Here is a 20,289-nt window from a genome sequence, read left to right on the forward strand (position 1 = left end):
TCTCTCCCTCTCTCTCTCTCTCTCTCTCTCCCTCTCCGTCCTCAGAGCCCCCTCAGGTGCGTGTGGAGCTGCAGCAGCCGGAGGCAGTGTGGGGCGACACGGTGCGCTTCGTGTGCCAGGTGCGGGGCAAGCCGGCTCCCAGCGTGGTGTGGCTGCACAACGCCCGTCCGCTGGCCACCTCGCCGCGGCACCGCTTGGCGGCGCGCACCCTCCGCGTGCTCGCCGTGGGCCCCCAGGACGACGGCATCTACCAGTGCCTTGCCGAGAATGGAGTGGGCAGCTCGCAGGCCGCTGCACGACTCCTCACCCTGCCAACTGGTGCGTTGCCCTAGTTACCCAAGGGTTGTGTGTGTGTGTGTATAAGTGTGTAATGTGGGCAGTGTCTTGTGTGGTATAGTAGCCTCTGTGTTTTTTTGTGTATTTTAATCTGGGTTGAAAGACAATCAGAAGTGGCAATCCAAATAAAATGTGTGTGTGTGGTGGGAAAAGTTCCAAGTTTTTCAGTGCTCTGGGGGAATTTTATTCTTGGGGGGGTGGGGGTGGGGGGGGGGGGTTAGTGATGGGGCTGAGTCAGGTTGAGACGGCTGGCCCTAATGAAGGGGTGGGGCTCCCAGAAGAATAACACACAGATGATGAGAGCAGCGCTGGAGGAGATGATGTGGAGCGATCATCCATGAAGCTGGATGTTGAAGTCGGGATGTTTTTATAACTGGGGGAGTTATTGATTGCAGAGAATGGTATTTTGTTTCCCAGTATTTTTTATTTAAAAAAAAAAAAAAAAAACGCTTGGAGTTGCATGAATCAGATGAGAATGCATATTCCAACATGTCCGACTGCAAGCTGCTTGTGGTGTGTTAAAATGGGGCTATGAAGTACGCAAAACAGCAATGGCGTCTTACCTTCTCCAGGCCTTTTTAAGGGACCCACATTTCCTGTCTTACTCTCTCCAGTGAGATCTTAGTTTTTCTCTCACTCTCCCTCACTTACCCTCCCTCTCTTTCGCTCTCTCTCTCTCCCTCCCTCCCTTTCTCCTTTCTCTCTTGCCATTCCCCCCCTTCTCTCTCTCTCTCTCTCTCCCTCTTTCTTCTCCTCTTACTCTTTTTATTTCTTTTCTCTCTCCTTTTCTATCATCTCTATCATCCACCTTTCTCCTCTTCTCACTCACTTTCTCTTCTCCTTCCTCTTACTCTAACGTCTCCCTCTCTCCTCTCCTTCTTTTTCTTCTCCCCCCTCCTCCCTCTCTCTCTACCCACTCCTAATCCTTCTCTTCTCTTCTCTTGCAGGCTCCCCTTCTCGTGGCTCTAGGTTGCCCCTCCTGCCCCCCCTGAGTCCTGATAAGGTGCTGCGTGAGCAGCCCCCCCTGCGTCCCCCCCTCAGCCAGGCGCCGGTGGACTGCTCAGAGGTGCGGGGTCACGTGATCCCCGCCGAGGCGCCCATCATCCTCAGCCAGCCGCGCACCGTCAAGGCCGACTTCTACGAGCTCACCTGGAAACCGCGCCACGACGGGGGCTCTCCTGTGCTGGAGTACATTGTCAAGTACAGAAAGGTACACACAAGCACACTTTTCACACATACAGAGGCACGTGACACACACACACACACACACACAGTCATGACTGGAGTACGTCATCAAGTATCGCACGTACACAAGCACACACACGTACAATAAATAAACACACATTTACCAACTACTTGTTATTAGACGTACACACGGTAGGCAGAAATACTTTAAGGCAATCTTGCAAATAAAGTCTGTATCGTGTGAACAAAAAGCCTTTGAATACGACACAGCCTGTTCCAAACCTTGACTGTTGTTTGGCGGACAAACAAGAGCCTTTGCTGTGTTTGTAATAAGCAGCAGCATAAATAAGTCAGTCTGTCTAAAGCTGATGTGTGTGTGAAGCTGACGTCAGAGTGTGTGTGTGTGTGTGTCTGGCAGGCGGGTGACCCCCCGGGGGACTGGACCACCAGCAGCATCTCTGGCTCCGTGTACAAGTTGACCTTGGCCAAGCTGCAGCCTGCCAGCCTCTACGAGGTAGAGATGACCTCCAAGAACTGTGCTGGCCTCGGACAGCCGGCCATGATGACCTTCAGAACGGGCAGAGGTAATAATCACACACTTCACATGTGTTTCTGTGTGTGTCCGTGTTTGTATGTGTGTGTGTGTGTGTGTTCATGTAGTGTGTGTTTTCCTTGATTTTGTAATAATTGTTCTTTTCTGTGTGTAGGGCGTAAACTGGACAAGGACCAAAATGGACCAAAAACCCAGCTGCTGTCTTCTCCTCGTCTCTCCCGTAAGCACATCAATCACTTTCATTCAGTCAATTTAGCTGAATAACTAAATGGGTAATAGGTCAACTAGAGTAACTCACTAACATTAGTTAGTCACAAAGTTTTCTTACTAATAAACTAGTACTTCTAGTAAACTCTAACAAACTTGTTTCTTGTTTCTCAATCCCTTTGTTGCTTTTAACCCAAAGGATGAAGCTCTTGTAAGTGTGTTGGCATGGCGTTGGTGTGCTTGCCTGTTTGTGCTTGTGCTAGTGACGCTCCAGTAAGTGTTTCATCTCCGTGGATTTACGCGTCTCATACCTCATCTCTTTCCAACCAAAAGCTCCGGAAGCCCCCGACCGACCCACCGTCTCCACGGCGACCGAGACGTCTGCGTACGTGACTTGGATCCCCCGCGGCAACAGGGGCTTCCCCATCCAGTCGTTTCGGGTGGAGTTCAAGAGGCTGCGCAAGGGCGGAGACAACGAGTGGGAGGTGGCGGTAGAGAACATCCCTCCGTCACGACTCTCTGTGGAGGTCACCAACCTGGAGAAAGGTGAGAGTTCATGCATCTCAATCACTATGAGATTATCATCAACACAGGCACTTTGAGGTCCACACAATAACAGTTACTATGTGGAGTGATGATAATAGCAGCAATTACTATGGCGATAAATATGGCTCTCCATGGAAGTCACAAACCTAAAGAAGGGAGAACATGACAAAAACACTCAAACGCCATGATATTATTATAATACAGTTACCTTGAGATCCTAATTACCAATTAATTAATTACCAATTACTTATAACTACAGCCTCCATGTTGATTGATAATATTAACAGTAGGGCTGGGTATTGGCACAGATGCCCAATTTGATTAATTTATGATTCACAAGGTAACGATTCAATTATTTTCCGATCGATTCGATAGACATGAAATATGAAATACTATAGAGCAGCTTTCCATATTTGGAGAGATGATTACAAAGCTCTGAAGGGAACACAAATATGCTAGTGCAGAGTCACTGGAGACAAACTGTGAAAACCACTAAAGGCTTGAGTGTAATAATTGTTTTAATTTGAGGCACACATGGGTATAGTTGCTTTAAAAAAATTAATTCAAATAAAAGTCTCTTCCAAAGCACAAAAAAGGACTAGCCAAGCATTTTGATGAAAACGATTGTGGACAAATAAAAATGGTCGAAAGTCACATGCCATGTTTTACAATGATCAGATTACTTTAACTTAAAGATATGTGCCAAAGCATACAATCTCAATATGTTGAATGTAACATGGGGGCAATGAACTTTGCATGAAATTGGCTGCCTGCACCTTACCTAAAAACGGGCGAAAAAATGCATATGGGCCTAAAAGTACAATCCATACATTTCACAGATCGATACTGAATCGGACACATTTTTTAAAACTATTAATAGAAGAAAGAAAATGGCACAGCCCTTAATAGCAGCAATAAACCGATGGAAACGTCTTCATTAGTCTGTTTCTGGGTTTCCTCATTTGTAGGAATGATGGTTAATTTGTATTTACATCAGTGCTGCAGAAAGGCCATGACAGCACTGTAATTATTGTATAGTTAGAGTTAAGGTATTTAGCAGACGCTTTTGTCCAAAGCGACTTACAAACCATTAGATGAAAAACATTATTAAACCTGAACCTTGATGCTCTAGCTGAGGATCAAACCTTCTGTAATAACCACATCAGAAAGCACAGATTACCCCAGGCTACACTCTACCCTGTACCTGAGCTTTCACCGCAGTCTTACCACAACAGTCAAAATAAATGAAAAGGAACATTGCTTGTATAAAGCCATTTCTATGTCTGTCGGCCATATTAGCTCATATCATCCAACCGTACACGCTGTGACCTAGGTGACCTGTGACCTAGGTCCTCTCCTGTAAGATCCTGCTATAAGTGTGCTTTAACCCATGTTCTCTTCTGCAGGAACCTCCTACAAGTTCCGTGTTCTGGCAGTGAATGTTCTGGGGGCGAGCCCCCCTAGTGCTCCGTCCAAGCCTTACGCTGTGGTGGGCAGTGGCAAGTCCTCCAACCCACGCCCAGTGGACGGACCCTACATCACCTACAATGAGGCCATCAACGAGACCACCATCATCCTCAAGTGGACGGTGAGGACTATACTCGTGCCTCGATCTGTGTGTGTGCGGATGTCTGTGTGTGTGTGTGTGTGTGTGTGTATGTGTGTGCGGATGTCTGTGTGTGTGTGTGTGTGTGTGTGTGTGTGTGTGTGTGTGTGTGTGTATGTGTGTGTGTGTGTAGATGTGTGCGAGAGAGTGAGTTGCGGTGTGGGGATCTTTTTAATACATCCCAAATAGATTACAGTAGAGTACATGATGAACGTCAGTAAAGCAGTATGTAAGAATATCACAAGTGAAGGTGGGATTCCGTCTTGTTTTTCTCCAGTATGCACCAGTGAACAACACCCCCATCTACGGCTTCTACATCTACTACCGGCCCACTGACAGCGACAACGACAGTGACTACAAGAGAGACGTGGTGGAAGGTGAGTTTCAAACACAAGAGTTTCAGTATATGGCTAACATTAAAAGCTAAAGTGTATAAATATATATTTTGTGTTTTGCTATAAAGATCTTGCTTTGTAGTGCATGCTGTTAAGAAGACGTCCCTTTATAAGACATCAGTGAAAGTATCTGTGAAGTAAAGGGAAAGTAACTGTGAAGTAAAGGCCTGCCTGAAACCATATTCTTTTTAACCTATTGTGCTTTGCCCAATGACTGACACAACGATTCATTAACAAGTCTAATGTTTGTATTTGTGTGTGTAGGTGACCGCTACTGGCATTCCATCACTGACCTTCAGCCAGAGACCGCCTACGACATCAAGATGCAGTGCTACAACGAGGGGGGTGAGAGCGAGTTTGGGAACGTGGTCATCCTGGAGACTAAAGGTACAGACACTATCATCTCCAGACATACGCACATTCTATACGGCACTATACTGAAACACAAAGTAATGTCATGCATATTCTCATCTCACTGTGGACATTGACGTATTTAGCAGAGTTGACATAGTTCTTCTGGCATTTGAGCCCACAATATTGAAGCTTCCCAAGCTAGGCCTTACTACCTGAACTGTGTATGGGAACAGTGCTGAGTGTTAAAACCACAGTCATTCATGCTTGGAATTGTGGTCATTTAGGAAAATATGTAACCGTCATAATTTAAATGTCAAGTTAACACCACAGACACGCATTGAGACACAGTGCACATACACACCCACACACCAACAGAACTGTCACTCATGGTTTTAAACTGCATTAACACAGAGCACACACACACACACACACACACACACACACAGAACTGCCAGTCATCGATATAAAGACCTGACCGCATTAACATCTTTGTCCCTCCTCTTCCTCCTTCATAGCTCGTCCTCATCAGCGTAGTACTCCTCCTGAGACGGCCTCCCAGAGACCAGAACATTCCGGAGGTCCGGTGCCACGCCCTGGTGACCTGCCCTACCTGATCGTGGGCTTGGTGCTGGGAGCCCTCGTCATCATCATCGTGGCCTTCATCCCATTCTGCCTCTGGAGGGCGCTAACCAAACAGAGTGAGTTCCCCTTACCGGACATTCGCATTAGATTTAGCAATTACAGTTGAGACTATTGATTAAAAAACAGAAATGTCACAACAGATAAATACCGGTTTGACAGAAAACTGAGTTGTGGCGCCTCCAGCTGCTTTGGGAGTTTAAAAATTTTAAAACAAAAAATGAAATTTGATGGTTTAAATTTATACTTCCATTGTTGTCTGACTAGCCCATTACTAGCTGCTGGCATCACTACTGTAAGCACCATTGTTTGTGCTGTTGTGTAGACATGGACAAGGAGGATTGTGTTAGAACATACGTTAAGTGTCAGCTAATCCAACGCAGACATAGCTAAGGAGGATTTCTATGCCCTAGATTAATGTGCATTCATTAATTTCACCTTTGTTTCAGAGCAAGCTGCCGACCTTTGCTTCCCAGCCGTGGCAAGCCCCGTCTCCTCATGCCAGTACACCATGGTGCCCATGCAGGGTATGGCACTGATGGGCCACTGCCCTCTGGACCCACACATGGCGCCCCCTCATGCCATCTACCCCAACGGAGAATACATCCCCAACGGCAAAGTGCCCACCCACACCCTGCCAGGAATGCACCAGGTGAGATTGAGTTAAGGGACAGGTTAGATGCAGTGGATGGTGTTCAAGATGTTGTCAATCCAGGGTTTGGTTGTGTCCAAGACCGTTTGGGGTGGGGGGTAAACCATCTTTACCAATCGCATTTGCATCTTGTGTTTAGACGTTGAACAACTTAGATAACACCATATGAACTTCTAGGAAACTTAATACACTCTGTGGTTATGTTCCATTGGGCATTGACATGATGATTCCTGTTGCTGTTGCAGGAGGATGGTCATTGTGAGATGGAATGTGACACACTCCTTCCACAGTCTCTACCCAACGGACATGCACCTGCTTATCACTATGCCAACGGGTACGTACACTGCCTAGTGCACAACTCTATTGTGCATCTGAATGTAATTGTAATTGTACAATTGTCTGAAACCACAGGCTTGCCCCTTAACCCTTGTTCATCACTGTCATCTAACTCTTACAACAAAAAGAGAAGTTTTGGTCACACTTTATTTGGACGGTCCCCTACAGACTATCTACAGATGCTCAGATTATAAACAAACTATCTGTAGAAACTCTGTTAACTACAATATATTGTTAAGGTTAGGGTTAGGGGCTGGGTTTGGTTAAGGTGATATTCAGTAAGTATTTCAACACACTATCTATAAAGTCACTGTAGTCAGACTGTCCAAATTAAGTGTTACCCATATTTTTGTAAACTTTTTAAGACACCTGAATGGATTCTCATTTTGTGTGTGTGTGTGTGTGTATGTGTCAGTGTCAACCCTCATTGGCCCTGTCACCTTTTCCATTGATATTTTCTCATTCTCTTGCACAGTGCGGGCTGTTGACATTATTTGCATACAGCGCTGGTATTTCAATCCGTACTGAATCAAATAAAGTAATCTAATGTGTGTGTTATCTCTCAGTGGCCCTGTGCACCATGAGGAGGAGGAGGAGGAGGAGGAGGAGGAGGAGGAGGACTGCTGTTTGCCAGATGACTCGACGCTGGAGCTCCTCCGGCCCCCTCAGACCCTGGGCTCCCAGCAGTCACTGGAGCTACAGCACATCCCCAGCGAGGCCACCACCCTGGAGGACGAGATCCTGGCAGGTACGAGAACAAGAACAACCACAAGGGCTGGGACAGTACACATGTCAACATGCTAGAACCACAGATAGAACTTCATGCTGTGAGAGGGGCTGGGAGACAAGTAACTGGTGAGGTTAGACAAGTTCATCTTTCTGTGAAAGTTTGTCTACCTTCAGTTTGGAATTTATTGATTTGTTCCAAACATTTACTGTCGCAATCCAGTTATATAAAACTGCCCATCTGCATAGAAACGGTACCGTATAAAATCTACATCTGTATGCAGAATAAACTGTTGCTGTGTTTATAAATAAGCCAATTGAACTTATTAACTTAAAACCTATCTTTTCTGTGCTCGTGCAGACCTGCCAAGCTGTACTCTATCCACTCCAGTGGAGGACACGAATGCCACAATGCCTTTTGAAGATGAATTACTACCAGACATGAACACCAGACACAACCTACAGCTGCCTGACGACGAAGAGACGTGGGACACAGCCGATGGCTAAAACACTGTTAACACAAAACAAAAAAGAGAAAAGAGTATTTATTTTTATATAAGAGATGTATTTATATATTTATATATTTGTAAATAGAACTTCGATTTTATGATGTATAGGTGAATTATGTCTATATCATATATCTGTGTTATTACTCCTGGTCAACAAAACCACCAGGACAAAGGGACTGTCCGTAACCATGCCTTTTAAATAATCCCGTCTGCCTTAAACAGAAACAGATGCAAGCATTAACACATCTTAAGATAACTGTATTACTTCACGTTCCATGCTCCTACATGGAGTGGTCAGTGTGTGTTCTCATCGCAAGAAGCAATTTTGCAAAAGTAAAGAGCTGGTTTTATTGCTGATCTTAAGCCACATTCCACTATAATTAAATACTTGGGGTTACTACCTCAATGCAGTTTTTGTTTAAAACAAATATGGCTTGTACTGCGGGGGTTGTAGAGATATCATTTTATTTTTTACACAACATAAGCAAACACAGAACACAGACTTTCTGTTTGTAGTTGATTGTCAGGCATGCATTATCAGGCTGTACCCAGTTTATACACACTTAGATCTATTATGCTGGATGAAGAGTTAGAATGTTCACCTCTGTAATTTGTGGAATGTACATTTGATAAGCAGCTAAGGAAGAGGTCATTCTGGAGAAAAAAACATGTTTGTACTGTGGTTTACAAGAGCACTATCCCTTATCTACAATGCCACCCAGTCTTTGAAGTCATTATATCTCCCACAAAAGTCAAGTGTCCAGTGAATGTAAATGTACTAATTTCTATGGTCGGGGCATTTTATCTGTTAACTCAAGCGCACTGGAAGTCCTATTGAAATAGCTTCAGGTCAGTTAAGAGGGTTGCGTTCGATAATCTTGGCAGTCTGGTGTGTGTTTTCTCGTGCTCAGGCAGTCACGGTGAAATCCTTTCCAGCTGAGCACCATGAAACTCCTCTGGTACGATCCTGTTAAGACTCATCCACGGAGTTACAGAGGAACTGCTGTCATAAATGTTCCCTCAGTGCAGTTGCATCATGGCCGGCATCCTGCTTAATGCCAGTGTTCTGGAGTTGTGCATAGAAATTAATACAACATATTATGTATGTTCACCATTAACAATCTATTAACAAATGTATGCAATGTACAAGCATCCTGCCTTTAGTAGAGTAGAGTATGAAAAAAAGAGAATATATTGTAGCTATTTATTTATTTTTCTTTAGCTGCCTGAAATGTCACTGACTGGGAATCTGTCTGGAAACAAAACTTACCTACCTTTGAATAAGCTCGTCTTACCGATAGGAATGGAGGTCAAGTTCACGATTCTGCTGGACACCATTGCATTGTTCACTAGAGACTGATTTGTTTAGAGCCACACAACTCACGCATCAGTATTAGCCTTCTCTCAAGGCGGTGCCCAGATGGCTTCTGACTGTGGAACGAAACCCGCCCCAATCCGGGCCCGATCCGTTCTAGGGTCCAAATGCCTATTGGGGAGGAACTAGGCTTTATATGAAGGAGAGCCTGAAAACTATAACCCATTTTGGTAGTGAAACAGTTGTTACACAGGCTTGAGCACTATTGCATGTAAATAAAGCTGAGGAAAAACTCATTGTCTTGTGTGTGTGTGTCATTCATTACATTACCGTGACAAAAATGAAAGCGCAAAAAAGAGCATTAAGGTCAAATAATAACAGCTGTGTAACAGACAGCGCTTCAGAAATATGTCAGTAACTGATAAAAGATGCTTCAAGATATCCTGCTGTGCTTATGAAATACAGTCACGGCAGGATCCGCCTAATGCATAACATACTTCAAGAGAATCCAGCTAAATTATTTATATATAGAAAACAGCAGGCTATACTAGATTTGACATGAACCTATAACACGAAACCTTATCGTTTATGTAAGCTGTGGAGTCTGTTAGATGTACGTTTAGTACGTAGTTTATTCTGTCAGCATATAGTATTAAATGTCCTGTAAAGTTTACTTACATTGTTATCTGGATTACTAAAATTGAATCCAATTATTAGAGGCTCTCGGTTTTACTTGTTGTTTGTGGTCCATTCTTTTGTAAATGTACCATCATCTATCCAGATTAGGACGCTTATATACTAAATGACTTATGATAAGAGTTAGATGAGTTTTGACGGTTGGTGAGCAAAATCCCTAGAAGTGTTGCAATTACACTTGTGGAATATAATTTCACAATTGTGACTGCCACCTGGTGGCATAAACTGAGTCTGAGAGTAAATTCTCCAGAAATGGAGATGGGAAATCATTTTTATCCTGTGTATTTCTTTTCTAACTGATATAAACAGTTATAGAAATAGTAATAGTTTAATAGATAGTACTTGATAGAAATAAAATGTATTAAACTCATCTTTTCCATGCAGGTAACTGCACTACTGAATAAACTTACTAAAGACCACAATTTGTAGATTCATTCTAAATTTGAAAGATATACCTGGCATTAAATGAGCTTAGCTGTGTCAGGGATCCCCAATGGAAAAAAGACCTATAGCTGTATAAGAAAGGCAGAAAGCATGAAAGTATGTTCCAAGACGCACAACAAGAGTGTAGAGTATCACAGTTCAGAAAAGAAATCCGCACAGAAGCTTTACTTAGAAAACCTTTAATAATCAAACTTTGTATATTTACACATATCTACAATCCGTTCTACGACCGTAAATAAATAATCAAACTCCTGCCTCATGGATATCCTAATTTACATGAAAAAGGTTATTTTCTTTTGGAAGTAACGATAATAAAGAAAAATACTAAATTTTTGTAAACAAAAATGATTTAAACATGGACACAGAAAGACTGAAATCATCCAACAACAGATATGTATGTTTCAAAGATCTTCTGCCTTTGTATAACCCTGACTACCGTGACATTAAATACCATGCTTACCATGACATTAAATATCATGGTTATTACTCTGGTCGTCACAAAAGTAGAGGCCCTTGTCACAGTATCAAACCATCTAGCTACAGGTGATTTCTGAAAATGAAATAAAAAGAATCTCTGTGAAAGACAGCATGGGAACACCTGAAATGTCCATAGTCTCTGTTTAAGATTCATAACCGTCAGTCTCAAGAGCTTTTTAAACAGCAGAACTCCCATCATGCCCCAGAATATGACTGATGTTGTGGGCAGGGCGGTTGGTCTGTTTGCTGGAGTCTGCAGATGAAGTATTGGCCAGTGACAGCAAGGGGGACATAGGCATTGAAGAGCCATCTGGTGGCATAGCTGTGGCAATTTCTGGGAAAAGTGAGGTCAAATTGAAGTTCGAGAGGTGAGGGGTGATACTGGAGGAGTTGCCAATGGGCATATGAGGCATTTCCGGGAGCAGGGGAAAGCTGGCTTGAGCAAAGCCAACCGGTCTGGGTGGGGAGAGGATAGAACTAAAACGGTTGTTTAGTGGGGCATTGCTACTTTTGTCTGTACTTGGGCTTGTAAACATTTGGTTGGAGAAGTATTGTAATGGGATTTCACTTGGAAGGCTTGGATGAGCTGCAGGTGAATACGAGGGGTAAAATGAGGGCAAGGTGTTCTGAGGCTCCACAGGAAGAAGGGCTGCGGTGCGGGAGGTACCAGATTGGGTAACAGGGGGGATGAAGGTAGAGTTTGCATTTATGGGTGGCGGTGGATTCATGCTGCCGTCTGCAATGAAAGGGAAGCTAAAGTTCTGAGAGAGATGTTGATCAGACACCAGATTGTTTTCACTGCCAACTTGTGAACTGTCGGGCATGAAGCGCACTATACTTCCCCTCCGAGTCTCCCCTCCAGTCTGTGGACGCCCAAGGATCACACCTCCAGTGGAGGGAAGTGGTAGGGACCCCTCAGACTCAAACGGGTCTGAAGGTCTTACAGTTCCTGACCTTGGCCGTTCCCCTTGTCGAATCTTAGAACTTTGTGCCTCTTGACCAATATGACGGGTGCGCTGACTGACACCTGACAAGGGCCTTGAAGAGGCAGGGTTTCGTCCTGGTTCAGCACTACTTTGAGGCGTTGGGGGATGGGGGAGTCCTGTCCTAACTCCTTGGCCGTGCAAATTCCCGCTAACCTGGGGTATGTGTCCCTTATTGCTTTCCCCAAGGCGCATTGCAGGAGCCTTCTGAGATGAGGACAGGCTAGGACTAGAGGCCTTGGCCTGCAAATCCCCAGCAGATGTTCCAGGCACACAGCTGTATTCTATGCTGACAGGGGGGCAGCACTGAGCTGACCTCTGGTGTACAGTTTGGTCAGGTAGATGTGGAGCCAGGAGACTTTGCATGAAGCTCTGATGGCAAGGCTCTTGTTCGCGAGGCAATCCCACCCCAATCTGCATGCCTTGTGACCCCGCATGACTGCCTGAATAAGGCACACGTGACCGGCCATCCCCTCCAGAACCTGGGCCCATGCGGAAGGTTCCTTGCACCTGAGGGCCCCTTTGCACTGGTGGTACAGTTTTGTTGACATCACCTCCACGGGAAACTTGCACCTCAAAATTGCCAAGTTGGTGGCTACTGCTCAGAGTCTTAAAAGGTGGGCACTCAATAATTCGCTGGACATCAGCTGATCCAGGGTGGTCAGGAGGCAGCCTACTTGCAGGGTTGTGGTTGAGGTTTCCTTTTGCTCTATCCAAATAGCGAAGGTCTGGCTGATCTTGATTGTTGCCACGTGGTGCCTGCAGGTGAAGCCCCATGCGCTGCTCGCCACTTGACGACGACTTCCCAATGAGAGCTTCTGCTGAGTAGCTAGAGAGACGCTGGCGCTCATGACGTGAAGGAGCACAGGTGAGGTCGGATGAACGAGACACAGCACTATTAGCCTGCGAGGTCAACTGCTGTTCCAGAGTCCGAGAACCCATTAGTCTTTGGACAGTGTTGTGGTCCTGCCCGCTCTGACACTCCTGCTGCCCCAAATGACTGTTCTGATGAGTCCTTGGGCCTGTTGGCTGGGCCTCGCAGGTCTTCTCCTGCAGACGTCCCGCAAAGTGCTGCTGCTGAATCTGCTGTTGAAGGTGTTGGTGGCGAGAGTGAGAACTCTGCTGCTGAATCTGCTGCTGCTGCTGATGTGGCTGTTGGTGCTGGGGCTGCTGGAGTTGCTGGGATTGCTGCTGCTGCTGTTGGTGGTGATGCTGTTGATGCTGTTGTTGCTGTTGTTGTTGATGCTGTTGATGTGCTTGCTGCTGCTGCTGTTGCTGCTGCTGCTGCTGATGTGCTTGCTGCTGCTGTTGCTGTTGGTGCTGTTGCTGCTGCTGCTGTTGGTGCTGCTGTTGCTGTTGCTGTTGGTGCTGCTGCTGAGATGGTGGATGCTGCTGCTGAGGTGGTGGATGCTGCTGTAACCCGCTCTTCTCCAAATGATGCTGTTTCTGCTGCATACCAACAGGAGGTCCTGTTTGACCACCACGGACCATTCCCCTCTTTTTGTGGACATGCTGATCCTGCTGCATTGCTCTTTGATGGATGTTGTGAAGTTGACTCTGTGTGTTGTCAGGCTGTGTCAGATGATGCTGTAGCTGATATAGGTGATGTCTCTGCTGCTCTTGCTGCTGATGCTTTAGGTAAGGGTTTCCTCCTATGTGTTGCTGTGACTGGGGGGCACCGTGCTGGGAGTGGCCAAGCTGAAGATGCACTACACCGGGCTGACTTGGTTCTTGGGGTAGTACCTGAGAGGGGCAATGTCCATCTGCTGGTCTCAAAACCGTACTCATAAAGCTGTTGCTAGAAAAGAGAGAGCTCTCAGGGTTAATCCGAGTCATGACAGCTGGGGGGTTTGGGGTCATTTGACCAATAATCATCTGGGAGTGGTCTGCACCCTTGACATCCATGCGTCCAACATTGCCAGGGGGACAGACCTTGGGACGTTTGTTATTAGGCAGCATCACATCATCCTGGGCCGGACGTTTAGGTAGCTCCTTCAGGTGTCTTTCTGCTACACCAACATGTGGACGCATGAGGGCACTCTTGTGGGGTGCGTAGTCATTCAGCTGTCCAGATACAGAACAGTTTGGAAGAATGGGGGTGGATGGTTGGGACACCAAATTGGCAGGACCTCCTGGTGAAGGAACCGAAGCTTGCTGAGCAAGACTGGGAGATCCAGGATAAGGCTGACTGGAACTGGGACGTATTAAGTTGTTTACGTTGAGACTACCTACAGAAGCTGACTGAGATTGAGAGTAAGACACACCGTGAGATTGTCTATTTGGCCGGCTCGTTGTTCCCTCAACTGGTGGACATCTGACAGAGCTTTGGGAAGAAGTTTTTACCAAGGGCAGATCCAGGTGTTTGGGCGGCTTAAACTGCTGTTCTGTGGTCCTTTCTTTGTTGTTGCTGTTGGCTTGCTGGGATTTGGGTAGATCCAAAGCAGTAACCAGCGCCAGTATTTCTGCCTGCTCAGACATGAAACTGAATGTTCCAAAGCTGTTAGATGAAGCACTGATATTGTGGCCAGTAGGAAGCATTGAGGCAACTGAAAAGCCTCTACCACCAGCTGACAGTGGTGAATCTGTCTGTCTATTTGACATAAGGGGTTGTTCCAAAGAATCCTGCTCTAAAGAGTACACCTCCTGAGGGAGGGAAGAGTTTTTTCTAGGGCAACTATTGGTCACCAAATGTTCCTTCTCCACAGATACAAGAGCTTTTTCCTTTCTAGAGTCAAGTTTTAATTCCATAGAACTCATCTGTGTGGAGGGCAGAGGGGCCAAACCAACTTCCTGAGGTTGGCCAAGAGATCCGCCTATATGATCTCGTTTCCTGGGCTGAGGGGGTTGTATCTGACTGGATGTATCTGGGTGGTTTGACTGCGATGAAGGCTTACCACAAGATATTTGAATTGTAGGCAAAGTGGAAATCTGTGAGGAGTCCAGCAAATTCGCAGATTTTCCTTGACACTGTAAAGAGGGCTGATTTGACCGTCCAGAAATCATTGGTCCACTTGGAGCAGATGTGTTAATTGTGGGAATGGGAGGAGGCATTAGAGACCTTGAAGGTGCAACTATTGATTTACTAGGAGTAGAATCCACACAGGTAACCAATGCTGTCGCCTGCACGGAGCTATAGCTTGTTGCTGAAGTAGTAGTATGTAGTTGTTGTATACCGGGCATAGAGAGGCCAACACAAACTGTTGTTTTACTCGGAGGAGGCGATTCAATGCTCACAGGGTGAACACTGACTGCTGAACATGTGGGCTTCACAATGGAGTCAACACAAGAGACTGCAGTGGTGTCTTTTGTCATCAGAACTCCATTGTCTATTGATGTATTCAAAGCAGAACATGTATTTGTTGCAACAGCAGATCTGCTCGATTTGGCACTTTCTTTGGAAACTACTATTGCTTTCTGCGTAAAACTAAGCGATGTGGCTATAGTCCTACTTAGAACTGGAGTCGCTGCTGGGCCACTCAATGTGGTGCAAACACTATTAATGGCTGTTACTGGTGGAGTGACAGTTGGCTTGTCTAGTGCAGACTGGACACTGGTGACATTTAGTACAGCCTCTGAAACAGGCGTAGTAATTGGTACTGGGGTGTTCTGAGAAGAATTGGTACTTAAAACCCCACTTGCCGTGAGATTTACTCCTGTGACTGGTGGCTTCTTCACAGCAGAGTTGTTTTTGGTGACTACCGTTGTGCTCTGCACACAGTTCGTACTACTGACGGTGCTCGTAGTCGTGGAACTTAAAGTTGTTTTTGGAGCAATTACAGCAGTAGTGGATTGCCTTAGTAGCCCAACTGAATTAACTGGCTTAGTCTGCGGTGTTGTGGGCTTGGCTGCAATTGGTAGAAGACACCGTCCCAGTTTGAGGTCCTTACTTCTAGCCGATTTAGGTTTCCTTCCTGGTTTCCTTTTAGGCCCAATTTTCTTCACAGGCCCTCTGACTACACTACTCACTTGCTTAGGTGGTGCAGGAGTTTCTTGGGGTATGGGAGCCATTGTCACACAGCTATTAACTGCTGGAATAGTTGTAGGCAAGTTAGGCTGCACGATTGTATACGAGGGTGGAACAATGGAATGCATTTGGACAATACTTTGACTAGTAACCTGTGAGCCTGTCTGGTTAAGGCCTGTAAGTGGTCCAAAGCTGTGAACAGTCAAATCACTGCTCTGTTCTTCACTGGAAGAAGTTTGGCAAATCTGTGGAGGAACTGTAGCAGCCATACCACTACCCTTGTCAGGTGAATTGACAGGTTGCAAAACAAATACTTGTCCATTCATAGAGATAGTCTGAGGGGCCTGTGATGAAAGCTGTGGAAGAATATGTACTAACTGCTTGCCTGAAACAGCCTGACTATTGGTAACCGATAGTGCGTTCGAGGTGGCCATATGGCTGGGTAAAACGGGGACTACAGCAGGAACCATGCCAGTCTGTGAAGTCTGTGGCGTATGAGATGTCTGATTAGCTGCCTGAATAATAACGAAGTGCTGACACGGTGTCTGGGTAGTCTGGCTACTCAGATCCTCCCTCATCGCTTGCTGAGTTGTACAGGAACCAGCCTGCTGCAAGAAAACAACATTTGGATTGTTATTTTGTGGCGCTGGGACTGCAGCAACCGTGGTTCCTGCAGGATTAACCTGCAACACCTGCATGGTCTGAAGCATGGGCAACACAGCAGCTTGCTGCTGACCACTAAGGCCTGGCTGGGCTTGTGCCACTATCGCTGACTGAGGCTGAACAACAATGGAGGGCTGAGGCTGTGGTACAACTGAGGGCTGAGTGAATATAGCTGGCTGGGGTTGTGGTGATGCAATAGACTGGTGCTGAGGTATTACAGCAGACTGGGGCATCACTGCCAACTGAGGCTGGGGAAGTAAGGCTGGCTGCGGTTTTGTCTGGGGTAGCAGAACTGGCTTGGGCTGGACCAAGGGTAGTAGAGCTGGCTGCGGCTGAGCTACAGATTGTATGGTTGGCTGAGAAAATACAGTTACTTGGGGATGGGGCCCCAATGTTGGTTGGGGTAAGACGACAGGCTGACCCTGGGAAACACTAACTGGATGAGTTAACAATGTTGACTGGGGCAAAATGGCTGAATGGGGAGGGGAAAAGACACTTTGTTGAAGCTGTGACTGTAGCTGCTGTGGAGACTGGGGTGGGAGAGATGTAGGAATGGCGACTTGCTGCACTGTGGCAGCTTGTGGTTGGATCTGAATAGGGGTGGGCAGGGTTGAGGGTCTCACACCAACAGAGCACACAGAAAGTTGCTGTGGAACAGCGCTGCTGCCATCAAAGGCGGGCAGTGACTGGCAGACAGGTTGCACTGTATTCCCTGCTAGATGCAATGTTGTCCATGTTGTCTGAGTGTTACCCGCAGCACTGAGGAGACTCAAACTGGGTGGTAAAGTTTGATTGATAGAGGTGATTTCAGCCCTCTGAGAGACCGTTACAGCAGCAACATATGGGGCCAGCGCTCTGCTCTCTGCACCTTGAGGGAGACGAGTTACACCAGCAACAGGTTGCCTTGGGAGAAGTAAAGTAGAGCCGGTTCCAGATGTGAGGCTAGGGGCAGGAGTGATTGACAGGGGTTGCTGAGGCAAGTGGGTGGTGACTGCAGGTTGTGGGCACAGACTCTGAAACGTGATGTAGTTCACAGGGGGAGGCAATTTTGGATCGACTGGGGCCACCGCCGCCTGCTGCTCAACAACTGTGAGTCCAATCCTGGTCACCGCAGGAATAAGCGCTGCTACAGGAATATGTTGTGGAGCGGAGGACGGAATGACGCCATGGACTTGTGCTTCATTGTGGATAACCGGTCTGACATCACAGGCGCGTTCCACGATTACAGCAGTCTTATGTTGTTTGTCTGGCTGTGGGGTAAGGTTTTGTTGACCAGGCTGTTTACCTGAGGGGGGGATAGTATTTCCATTCGAGTAGACAATGATTCCCTTGGACAGCAGGTGAGTTGGTGTCACTTTAGCCACTTTCGCACTTCGCTGCTTTCCCTTCCAGTGAATCGTTGGGTCATCAAGGAAGTTAATGCCATTGGCTTTCAGCAGCTCAAGGAAATGACCACTTTCCTTGCGCAGATCCTCAATCTGGCGGCGCAGTCGCTTTATTTCTTCCGCTGTACAACCACAAGTGTTAATAAGGAGTTAGTCACATCACAATACGACAACCTATGTAGGAAATCTACAGCAAGTGAATGAAGGGAAAAAGGGCCGTGCAAAGGCTGACCAAAACACATTTTACCTTGCACCATGTCAGGCCCATTGAGAAGCATTTCATCATTCTGTTGCTTCAGCTCAGTTATATAACGGTGAGCTTCACCCAAGATCATGTTTTTGCTCTACAGGGGAAAAAACAGAAATGTTAATTAGATATACTGCAATCAACATATGTTAACAATTTGACCCGATTTGGAATGCAGTTTCATATCCCAGTAAACAATCTATATCAGATGTTCCACCTGTTTAAGGGCTGGGGAGCAGGGCAAGAGGTCTCCAATGCGGTTGATTCCAGCATTGATTTTCTCTTTGCGGTGTCTTTCAACTGAAATTGTGAACAGACCGGATACTTAGACATATAGCTCTGGTGATTGACTAAATAAAATATCACATCATGAACAAAATACCAGGGATAAATATCTCACCTGCATTATGACTCTCTTTGTTCTTGTTTTTCTTCCTCCTATTCAGACAACAAAACTAGATATGAGGAATGATAACCACACCTAGTATGAACTTGACAACTTTCATAGATCATTAAAAGCCAATTACATATTTCCATACTATGTGGTCATATTTTGTCATCCAAAAATTCTCACGAAGATCATCTGGCCATGCATACAGCAAATGCCCTAAAAGGAATAGAGAATCTTAACTGGATGTAACTGGATTTAACCACTACGTACCTCGGAGATTTGTGGATTGGAGTCTGATTTTGTGTTATCTCTGGCATCCTGGCCTGTAAGTGACGGTGCATACCAAAACAATTAGAAAATATACACATTAAAGAGTGACAATTATAAAAGATATATTAAAACTACAGTGTTCAGAAGAAAGGCAATTGCTTTTAGGACAACATACCTCCCCGTTACGGCTGAGACCAGCCAGGGGGTTCTTCCCACCAAACGTGCCAGGTTACCACACTTTCAGACAATTCTTCTGCACCTCTTCCGATACACCACTAACTTTAGCTGAAGAGTTCTTGAATGAGAGACAACGTTAGGGTTAACCGATCACCAGTAATCAATCAACGCAAGCAGTAACACATTTGGTCATCCAAATGGATGATAACAGTTAAGTAGGAAGCTAACCATGTCGACAACACAATTAGTTATATTCAACAACAAACTGCCTAGCAACACTGTTACTTAGGTGCAATTTACCCGAATAAACTATAGTGACAAACAACTTCGGCAGACTACCTAGCATCAGATAGCTAAATTACCTAACATCAGCTGCTAAACATCTATTTCTTTCGTTATTCTTCCACCAATAGCAGTCAGTGTTAGCTAGCCTAGAATGTCTGAGGGTTAATAATGTTCAACAAAATGAACTGTCTAGCTTCCAATGTAGGCAATAACTATGCATGCGAGCCATATTTATTTTAATTTGTTAAATGTCTAAATGTAATGACCTGGCGAAGTAAACATTACTCATAAGGTGGTCAGAAAGCAAGTGTTTATAATCATCTGAAGTTAGCTATCGCCATTCTCCAACTTAGATACGTTAGCTAGCCAGCTAGATAGGTAGCCAACAACAGTGGTCAAGTAAAAGATTATTAACACGTTAAAGTTACAGTTCTTGTGATGTCCAATGTTAACACGTAGCCTGTTCATGTGATTATAGCACACATGACAAAATATCTGGTTAGCCGTTTACATTTCTAAACACAGTCTGGTTCAATATCCATCAATAGGAAAGGTTTTGGTTGCTCAGTTGGTTGGCTAAGCTGGGTAGGTTAATTTTAGCTAAGAAGGACAACTTATAATGCTACGCAAAGGACAAAGACACACATTCTGTAAAATATTCAGTTATGTATAACAAGTAACGGTTCCCTGTTGTACTTTCGAGTCAGAATTCACAAAATACCTTGACATCTTACGTTAGCCCTAGTAGTTAGCTTCCTCGGTTTGGGTTTCACATAGCAATATAGCTAGCACAGCTTGCTATTGTTAGCGTGCTATGTTGGCAAAACAAAACATTGGGAACTGGTATGGACTTTTTGTAAGGCGCAGAAACACATCAGTGATATCCTTGGCTTACCTGTAGCTTCTCCATTTTTGGACCAAGTCTGTCCAAACTTTAGTGCCTGACAA

At 45.5% G+C, this 20,289-nt stretch overlaps 2 protein-coding genes across 2 annotated transcripts in view; one reads left to right on the top strand and one right to left on the bottom strand.

Moving 5' to 3' along the window:
• boc (BOC cell adhesion associated, oncogene regulated) overlaps positions 1 to 9,655 on the top strand; it is a 33,920-nt gene extending 24,265 nt beyond the window's left edge. The window contains exons 7-19 of the mRNA XM_031584415.2: positions 46 to 318; positions 1,284 to 1,546; positions 1,940 to 2,105; positions 2,229 to 2,294; positions 2,615 to 2,827; positions 4,234 to 4,415; positions 4,711 to 4,810; positions 5,093 to 5,215; positions 5,698 to 5,880; positions 6,271 to 6,473; positions 6,719 to 6,807; positions 7,376 to 7,557; positions 7,897 to 9,655. Of these exons, the coding sequence (XP_031440275.1) occupies positions 46 to 318; positions 1,284 to 1,546; positions 1,940 to 2,105; positions 2,229 to 2,294; positions 2,615 to 2,827; positions 4,234 to 4,415; positions 4,711 to 4,810; positions 5,093 to 5,215; positions 5,698 to 5,880; positions 6,271 to 6,473; positions 6,719 to 6,807; positions 7,376 to 7,557; positions 7,897 to 8,042 (2,189 nt within the window). The 3' untranslated portion in view covers positions 8,043 to 9,655. The remainder of the gene's footprint in view (positions 1 to 45; positions 319 to 1,283; positions 1,547 to 1,939; positions 2,106 to 2,228; positions 2,295 to 2,614; positions 2,828 to 4,233; positions 4,416 to 4,710; positions 4,811 to 5,092; positions 5,216 to 5,697; positions 5,881 to 6,270; positions 6,474 to 6,718; positions 6,808 to 7,375; positions 7,558 to 7,896) is intronic.
• A 1,007-nt stretch (positions 9,656 to 10,662) lies between these two features.
• On the bottom strand, positions 10,663 to 20,230 carry LOC105890092 (basic helix-loop-helix domain-containing protein USF3). The gene is made up of 7 exons (XM_031584416.2): positions 19,055 to 20,230; positions 18,880 to 18,932; positions 18,619 to 18,656; positions 18,436 to 18,518; positions 18,219 to 18,315; positions 13,300 to 18,093; positions 10,663 to 13,161 (listed from the first exon to the last, which is right to left on the bottom strand). The coding sequence occupies exons 2-7, from the start codon at positions 18,924 to 18,926 to the stop codon at positions 11,153 to 11,155; spliced, it is 7,068 nt and encodes a 2,355-aa protein (XP_031440276.1). The 5' UTR covers positions 18,927 to 18,932; positions 19,055 to 20,230; the 3' UTR covers positions 10,663 to 11,152.
• Positions 20,231 to 20,289: the final 59 nt, after the last annotated feature.

Source organism: Clupea harengus, chromosome 17 (assembly GCF_900700415.2).
Source record: "Clupea harengus chromosome 17, Ch_v2.0.2, whole genome shotgun sequence".
Taxonomy (NCBI): Eukaryota; Metazoa; Chordata; class Actinopteri; order Clupeiformes; family Clupeidae; genus Clupea; species Clupea harengus.

Bases quoted from the DNA above. Each gene is read 5' to 3' on its own strand.
- LOC105890092 (XM_031584416.2), bottom strand. From the start codon at position 18,926: ATGCCAGAGATAACACAAAATCAGACTCCAATCCACAAATCTCCGAG. The intron at 18,316-18,435 runs GTGGAACATCTG...TTTCCCCTGTAG, and splicing joins GCTCCCCAGCCCTTAAACAG to AGCAAAAACATGATCTTGGG. The intron at 18,094-18,218 runs GTAAAATGTGTT...GTGGTTGTACAG, and splicing joins TGGGCCTGACATGGTGCAAG to CGGAAGAAATAAAGCGACTG.